General features: G+C 36.0%; 1 protein-coding gene across 1 annotated transcript; it reads left to right on the forward strand.

The window, feature by feature from the left end:
• The first annotated feature begins 1,766 nt into the window (after positions 1–1,766).
• Positions 1,767–8,628, forward strand: LOC134268920 (trimethylguanosine synthase-like). Its single transcript, XM_062751155.1, has 12 exons — positions 1,767–1,825; positions 2,977–3,074; positions 3,759–4,011; positions 4,208–5,191; positions 5,420–5,519; positions 5,697–5,814; positions 6,100–6,201; positions 6,397–6,971; positions 7,125–7,256; positions 7,389–7,605; positions 8,005–8,083; positions 8,181–8,628. Exons 2-12 carry the CDS (start codon positions 2,977–2,979, stop codon positions 8,499–8,501), a joined length of 2,979 nt encoding a protein of 992 aa, XP_062607139.1. The 5' UTR covers positions 1,767–1,825; the 3' UTR covers positions 8,502–8,628.
• Positions 8,629–9,062: the final 434 nt, after the last annotated feature.

Here is a 9,062-nt window from a genome sequence, read left to right on the forward strand (position 1 = left end):
CTTATCAATCAAACAGACGAATGACAAGGTTATTAAAATACGAGTTAATTCTCATACATTATGCAAAGATTCAAAAGTTGATATAAAAGTTGGAAACACTTGAAGTTTCCCAATCAGTTCGCTGATTTCTTTGAACATGGATGGTGATATAGGTCCGGAAGTATATTCTGATGGTAGATCAGTGGACAGTGAAATTCTTTTCGAGAAAATAAAGGCCTTACCCAAACGTTCCCAGTATTACGGAATTCACCGTAAACTGTCCTGGCAATGTCAGAAGGAGATTCGCCAGTATGAAAGGGACTTTGATCTCTTCAGCAAAGAATACACACGATCGGAAGCAAAAATAAGGGAAAGGATGGAAAAGTTGAAGAAAAGAAAACGTGAATTGATTGATAGTGGTGCTCACTCATCAATATTAATTAGACATCTTCGAAAGAAGAAGAACAATGTCACAGATAAAGCATGGCGGTTCGAAACCAGTCTAGAGGAAAGCAAAATCATAGAGATTTTAGTCAATGGAGAAGATAATTGTGAAGAAAGAGTGAAACGTAAATTACGTAGAGAACAAACAATTTGTGTAAATTCAACAATGCCCGCTCCTAAGAAAGCCCCAGAGAAAATCCGAAGTCTGTCATCTACCGTAAAGAATAATGCACAACACAGACTTTCTTCATTTTCAGGAAAAGTGGCACCAACTGACCAAAGCTGATCACAAGAACTCTTACATATATTTTAATCCATTGATATCGGTGCTGTTTTATTTATGTTTTATGGTGTAAAATAAAATCTATTGCTCAATACCTTTTTTGTTGCAAATCATGTGAAGTTACAGTGTATTTTAGTCTGATTGAAACCAGTCCCCTCCTCTTGCAATTGGCGACGATTGAAGAAGTTAAGGTCAGACGACACGTACGTTCCTAAAAATATATAATTTTTCCCAAGAATTTGTCATTGAAGTATAGGTACTCTAAAAAGTTTCCTCTCAAAAAATTAAGGTACCTTACCAATAATTTGGACAACAAAACAGAGAGTGAAGTTTAAATTCTTATGTAATCCGTTATTGGTAATCTGAATTACCAATATCTCAATTTTTGATGTACTTATAAAACATATTGAAAACAATGTAGTAATCACAAATGAATGACCATGATGGATTATTTTTATATAATATCAAGAAAAACAAAACATTCATTCTGTAGGGGGGGGGGGGGCAAAAAATAAAATCGTTCGTACGAATTAAAAAATTAGTATATACCTTTTAAAAATTCGTAAGCACTACTTGAAATTCGTATCTACTATTTAGAAGTAAATCGTTTGTACCATTTAAAATAGCGTTTGAACGATTTAGAAATACGTTTGAACAAATTAATTTAAAAATCATTTGAACAATTTAGAAATTCGTTTGTACTGTTTACAAAATCCGTTGTGCGATTTGAAAATTCGTTTGTGGTCTTCCAACAGTCTGGTACTAGTAGTAGGAATACCCATGGGTAGGCTACCTTTTCCTATTTTTTTTAACTGCCCCCCCCCCCCCCCCCCCCGGGAAAAATCCTGGATCTGCACCTGGTGAAGTAATTAAGTTCCGATAAATTACTTAAAAAATAAATATAAAATCCTAAACGAAAATCAGAGTATAAGCAGATAAGTGTACCGAGTTTGGATTTTGTACGGGATCATCCGACATAGGATTTTTTTTAATTCATTTTTTTTTTAACTCTCTTGGCATTGGAGGCGAGATTGTCATCTCTACTTTCACTTTCAGAAAAAAAAAACGGCGTGAAACACGCTTTGAAACGGCTTTGTTGTCGTTCTCTAATCCTGAAAGGTAGTGAATTATAATTACCATTCCGTTTTAAACATTAAACTTTAGTGGCATATCATGCAGTCGATCGTTCTGTAAAAGCAATTCAATAATGAATGCGATGGAATCAATAGACAGGCGTGCACGTGTGTTGGGGGTTACTGTAGCTTTCAGGCTCTATGGTTTTATATGGTCAGTGACTAATATATAAATCCATAACACTTCAGTTTTGCTGTTATGGTTTTATATATTAGTCTTTGTTTGACCATAACGCTATATCTCATAATGCAAAAAAAATGTTCTATTTTTTGCGCACTGTTGGGGAATTTTTCCCCACTTTTCATAATTTCCAGCTTTGATCAACCTACTACCTTTCACTCCCTAATTTTAGACACATTCTTTAACCAATCTGTATGTTTTATCCACTTCCCAACGCATTATAGTTGTATGGACACCTAAAAAGAAAAACAAATCTGTGAACACGACATATTGTAGATTCCTTATTTTTTGAGAATACTTATTATCACAAGATGGCTCTTCAGCGTGAATGGACGATTGTTAAAGAGAATTAACATGAATTCCGGCACCATAAAAATAAAAGTGAATACTTCTATTTTGTGAGTGAATTTTCTCACAAAATTATGCGATAAGTAATTCCTCGTGTAGAATAAGGAATCTACAGTAAACATTAACATGGTCTCCCAGAAATACCAGAGTTGGGATCAGTTGCCTAGAAGAAGTAAGCATCCCCTGTTGACACACCTTACATGGACCTATAAATTGATCAAGTTGAAAGAACATACCGTAATCAAATATAATGAAATAACAAAAGCCTAACAATTAGTATGAAACAAGTCATGCAAAATACTACCCAATGAAAGATTATTTTTGTTAACAAGGGCATGAGCATAGAATTTATGAAATGCTGACTTAAATGAGGTTGTTGAAATCCATGTAACATCAGTTATCTGTGAGAAAAAAGACCCCCCAATGTATTAATTCTTTTTTTTGAAAAATTTCTTCAAGTTAGAGAATATGATCATTTTGAAATTAAACTCGGAAATATTACGTTTCCAAAAAAAGTTAAATATCACAAGCTATTCAGTTTTTAGGTGTTTTTTAAATTAAAATTTGTTAATAAGAAATTGTTGACTTAAATGCTTAATTCTTTTTAGATGTGTTACAACTGGAGTCATATAGCAGACCTTGAGCTTTACCTTCATGACAGAGATACTGGAATGGTGACTTGTCATTGTACCAGAGCATCCATCAGGTAAGGGTCCTTCATTTACCTCATAGGGCTAAATGTACATAAAACTTAGAGAGAGACTGTGTTTGTAGCTTTTCCCTGGATACTGAATAGGTCCCAGACCTGTGTCAGGAAACTCTAGTGTCCATAGAAGGAATTGGTTGCCACAGTTTAAGACACTGGAAGGCCCCAGACACTCGGAGAGTTCTTATGCTAAGCTTTGGGTTAAAGCTTCCCACATTGTGAAGATGTAGCAAACTATACACTAGGAACTTATATTGCCTCACCAGTGAGTTCACTTTTCTAGTGATGCAGTAGAATCTCACTCTATTTCAGGCAAGTTAAGCAATGACAAGCCTGTATAACCCTACAAATTCAAGCACTTGGAAAGATGGAAGACAAGTGAGCCACGACTCACTTACAAACATATTCGGATGTCATAGTTCACTAGAATGCATCTATGTGTAAACAGAAGTATTTTTAATGCAGGATTGAATACCTTTGCATAGATGTAGTTTCATTACAAGACAATAAATGGACATAACATGAAATGAAACTATAACGCTCTACTTTTATTCTATTTTTCCACTTTTAATGGGTAAAAGTTGATTCAGGCCATTAAAAATTTGCGATTTCTAGGGAACATTTTACCAGGAATTTAGATCACTGTTAAGCATATCTTTGGTAACATTTTACTTATATTTGCAGTGATAGAGCTTTATGCAGATTAGGATACAAAGCTGAATATGAAGATTCTAGTGATGAGGAAAGTGATGGGAATAGCAATGACAACATAACCAGTTCTGAGAAAGAGGATGAGGGAGGTGGAGAGGATGAAGATGACAATCAAGATGACAGAGCTGAAGAGTCTGAGGAAAAGGAATGTTTAGATGAAGAGGCAGCCCTTATGGCAGCTCTTGGTCTACCAACTTCTTTTGGTGCAAAAGAAGTTCCTACAAAGGTATTTTTTTTTATAGATTTTATTTGAAGAAATAAAAAACATACATGTATTGCACTTCAAATTTCAATGAACTGTATACAAAAGCTAGTATGTTGCCTTTTTAGTAAATTTGAAACAAAATTAATTACTTTTATATGATAATCTATAAATAGACACATTGTAATATCTAATCTTCATGTCGTTTTTTTTTTACAAGCCAAAGAAAAAAAAATCACATGGACGGAAAAGAAAAAAGCAGAGCAAAAGAAAGAAGAAATCCTCCGCAACGAATTACACCAATTCCTTTGTTGATATTGGAGATATAACAGGCTACAGAGAACTGGAATTTGAGCCAGCCTGGCACAGCTACTGGGAACAGTATGGAGAATATTTAGTATGGGAGGGATGGGTAAATAAATATCCAGAACAGATTGATTCTGGAATGTACCTAGGAGTCCCCTGCATTGCGGAGGTAGAAGTTGGCGGGGAGGAGAATGAGCAAGGAGAGAATGCAGTGAAAGAAAAGGAAGAGTTAGAAGAGAATGAACCTGTTGTATTAACTTCAAAAGATAATGATAGTGTTGAATATTCTGGTACTGAAGTTAATAATGATGAAACTGAAGAATCGTGTGTAAAGAATGAAGGGGACATTTCAAACCCTGGAAGCCCCTCATATGTTTTGTCCAAAAGTGCTAACAGATATCAGGAGTCGTATAATACTGCCATTGAAAATGTTATGAAAGAGAGAACCGAGACAGAAATAGGGAGCCATAACTTAGATCATTCAACTTCAGTCACAGAAAACATTGCCAATCAACAGACAGAGATGGTGAATTTGATGCATAGCTACTCATCTTGTGGACCTTCTCATCAAAATGAAAGTGAGGCTGTACCTAATGTTGGTGAAGAGAATTCTGGGATAAATTGTTGGAATGATGGGAGTGAGTTATCACAGGATGAAAATTATGAAGTGGAAAATTATGATGTAGCTTGGCAGGAGCTTTGGAATGAACATTACACAGAGTTGTATTGGTTTTACTACAATCAGTTCCTTACAGAATTTAACAAGCTTAGTGTTCATAAGGATCAAGACATTGAATCCCTTGCAGAAGATCAGGTCATAATTCAGACAAGGTCAGGTGATGATTTATGTGAGGATCTGCCAGTGGAGGATGGAGGAGTGCCTGTTGATAATGAGGAAGTGGCTGAGGAAGATGAAGATGAGTCTGGAGAAGGGAAGAAGAGGAAAGCAGGCCACAGGAAGACACAGCAGCCAGTGAAGGATGGAGAAGTGTCTGTTGATAATGTGGAGGTGACTGAAGAAGATGAGGAGGTAGATGGGTCTGGAGAAGGGAAGAAGAGGAAAGCAGGGCACAGTAAGACACAGCAGCCAGTGAAAGATGGAGAAGTGTCTGTTGATAATGTGGAGGTGACTGAAGAAGATGAAGAGGTAGACGGATCTGGAGAAGGGAAGAAGAGGAAAGCAGGCCACAGGAAGACACAGCAGTCTGGAGGGCAGAGTGTGTCAAGTAAGACAAGAATACTTTTCTAAATTGAGCTAATTAAATAAAGAGCATTAAGCTATAGAGAAGCAAATTGGGTTTTACTTAAATAGAATAGATTTATCAATAAGCTGTCCAGGTACATGTAGTTTTGTTGACCATTGTAAAGATACTGTTTGAACTATAGATATTATTTTACTGTAGGTGTAGGCAGTCACTCTGGAGTCTCTAACAGCCAGTCTTCACAAGGAACTGTGTCAGGTGGGACTGGAGATGGAGGAGGGGATCCTCCTGATGATAAGCCCAGAAAAATCCCACAAAGGTAGTTAATGAAGACTTATAATGTAATAGAAAATGAGGCAACTTACATGTATTGTAAAGCTTATCTAATAGAAATCCCAAAAGAGCATTCAAATTACATGAAGTATTGACTTGAATTATTATTAAATAAAAATTGAAAGCATGCATGCAGTGATAAACTTCACAAAATCTAAGGGAGTTAATGAATTCAATGCTGCTGATCATTTCTGGTAATCACAATTCTCGATTGCTTGGTAACTAGTGGAATATAACAACTATTGTAGTATTGTAATCTTTTCATCAACAGTCATGCCCTGGATGATTCCATTGAATTTGAAGAGGATGGCAGAGAGGGATTAAAATTCATGGGATTTGCATTACCAGAAAACAGTAAAGATGAAACTGGAAGGTGAGTCTCCAAGTCTGCAGCCGTCTTCTGACATGGCCAAGTAATTATTGAATTGCTTTCCGGTTTTTACATCTCATAAATAGGCATGGAATAAAAATGTTGTGAAAGAGTTGTAGGACCTTGAAAGATCAACAAGTAGATGCACGGTATCATGGCACCACTTTTTCAATTCATTTTTTTTTCTTAATTTATCAGGTCAGCAAAAACTCCCAAAATGACTGTAGAAAAGATCACATACAAAGATAAAAAGGCTTACAGGAAAAGCAAGAAAATGGACAAAGGAAAGCAGCCAAAACATTTCTGGTACGATGAGAGAGGTGAAAAGTTAACATTCACAAAAAGTAAAACACTGAATAAAGTGAAACTTTTCCTGGACAAAGAAGGGAAATCATTGGCTGAAGATGAGACAGAGGGTGATTTAGGGGTCATGCCTGATGATGTAATGGATAATTATAGCTCCGATTCTTCCTCATCTTCACAGGAAATTCCAATGGAAAATTCCTCAAATACTGAACAGAATGTGGATCAAAACGAGGCACCTCTGGACTTTCCTATAGAAAAGGATGATTTGTCTACAACAGAGGTACCTGATGCATGTGAAAATGTTGATGCATCAAAAGCAAGTGGCAATGGAAGGAAAAAAAAGAGGAAGAAAAAAGGGAAGGTGAAAATGCCTCCAGAGGTGGCCAACAGTGAGGATTTGAGGAAGTACTGGGCTCAGAGATACAGGCTGTTCTCTAGATTTGATGAAGGAATTAAGCTGGATAGAGGTAAGTAAAATATTTTATCCCATGTATAGAAAAGAGTTTCTTTGTCTATTTTAATTTTACCAGCTGCTGTTACATATGTAAGTGTTTCAAGTGTATATTGTATTCTTTATTATTTTCATTGTATCTTTTTAACCTGGAACCTTTCCTTTATAGAGGGTTGGTTCTCCGTGACACCAGAGAAGATAGCAGAACATATAGCAGAGAGATGCCGCTGTGATGTCATAGTAGATGCTTTCTGTGGAGTGGGAGGGAATGCCATACAGTTTGCATTTACTTGTGAAAGAGGTAAACTGACCAGTAAATTTTTAAAATAACTGCACTAAATTCTGCAAAAATTCAATAGTACCTGGATATACACATGTAAAAAGATCCATTTTCATTTGGATAAAAAAGTTGAAGTAATTTTTTTTATTTTAGTAATAGCAATAGACATTGACCCAGACCGAGTGGCCCTTGCCCAGCACAACGCCAGGGTTTATGGTGTGGATGACAGGATAGAGTTCATCATAGGGGACTACTTCCACGTGGCCCCAAACCTCAGAGCTGATGTGGTGTTTTTGAGCCCGCCCTGGGGAGGACCAGAGTATTTAGGGGCAGACGTGTTTGACCTAGAGACCATGATAGAACTGAAATCATATCCTTTTCTGATTTTTTTTTTGGATACAAATAGTTTTGTATGAAGAGAGAGAGAATGGGGGGGGAGAATCCATTTGAAAATGTGAAAAATGTTTTCTTGATTAAAAATGTTTCTTTATTATTTTTTCCCTCACAAATGTTTATACAGTACTGTAAATCACTTTTTATTCGCGAGAACTTTATTTTCGCGTAATTACGCGAGATGGTATGCTCGCGAAAATTTCATTCTGGCATATTATAGAATTCATTAATATTATATAGAGCAATGACCACAATTCGTGAAAATTTTGTGTCGCTAATAAAGAGTCAATGACTATCTCGGGATGATAAGGTGTCACAAAAAAAGTTTATACGGTATTTATGAAGTAAATAAATTAACATTTCCTTAATAATTTACCTCAGCAATATTTTCAGTGGCAAGAAAAATTACAGACAACATTGCATTTTTTGTACCAAGAAATGCAAATGTTGAACAGGTAAGGTTGAATGATATTCCATGATTCTTGCTGCCCAAATTTTTGATGTTTTATTTTGTTGAGCATGAAGTGTAAAGAAATTTTATGCAATTTACAGTTGACCTCAATGGCTGGTCCAGGAGGAAAGGTGGAAATAGAACAGAACATGCTGAACAACAAACTGAAAACCATCACAGCCTACTATGGAGAACTTGTGTTGGAGGGGGAGGGGTGTGATGAAGAAGGCCAAGACAACATAGTGGAGAATGAAGAAACCGGACTATCAGAGCCAACACAGGAATTGACGAACACAGCGGTCTTATCTGTTACATCTATGGACACCGATGGATCTGTGTACAGTGAACATACAACAGATACTCAGAGTGCTGCTGACAATAGTTTATCTAACAAGGGAAAAGAAGTTTCAGAACCAAGTTAATTAGCACTGGAAAGTACCAGTGGTGTGTGTAATTGTACAATGTTAACATTTCAGGTGCCTGTATATTAATACATGAAATATTATTAAATAATTTAACTGAGCATATGAATTCTTTTCATTATCTATCAGCAGAACTCTAGCTCTCTGAAAAAGTATTGTCAGACCAGAGAGCTACAGGGCCACTTATAGAAGAAAACTATATAAAATGCACAAAAAGATGTGCTCTGTTTGGGATTAATATCTCTTAATACCTCAATTGCACAAAATTTTAAATTGATGTAGTTGACAACTACAAGTATTGCCACCCAAAATGGGGGGGGGGGGGAGGGCTATTAATAACTTTAATAGGAAATTTTGGGTTGGAAATGGTATGGTAAAAATGTATTGGGAACACCTGGTATGTTTCACATTTTGTAAAGCATAAACTTTCCCAACCCAGGTAACATAGCCTGCATAAAATTGACAAAAAATCTCAGGTCTTGCATATATTTGTTTAATTGATTTAATATTGTCTAAAATGTTATACATATATAGTCCAATCCACACTTTGCAATAGTTATG

This window comes from Saccostrea cucullata, unplaced genomic scaffold (genome assembly GCF_032062105.1).
Source record: "Saccostrea cucullata isolate Sc308-1 unplaced genomic scaffold, CSIRO_AGI_Scuc_v1 ctg1198, whole genome shotgun sequence".
In the NCBI taxonomy this organism is placed as follows: domain Eukaryota; kingdom Metazoa; phylum Mollusca; class Bivalvia; order Ostreida; family Ostreidae; genus Saccostrea; species Saccostrea cuccullata.

Excerpts from the sequence above, each read along its gene's own strand:
- LOC134268920 (XM_062751155.1), top strand. The coding sequence starts at position 2,977 with ATGTGTTACAACTGGAGTCATATAGCAGACCTTGAGCTTTACCTTCAT. Across the intron at positions 3,075-3,758 it reads TGTACCAGAGCATCCATCAG|TGATAGAGCTTTATGCAGAT; the intron begins GTAAGGGTCCTT and ends TTATATTTGCAG. Across the intron at positions 5,815-6,099 it reads CCCAGAAAAATCCCACAAAG|TCATGCCCTGGATGATTCCA; the intron begins GTAGTTAATGAA and ends TTTCATCAACAG.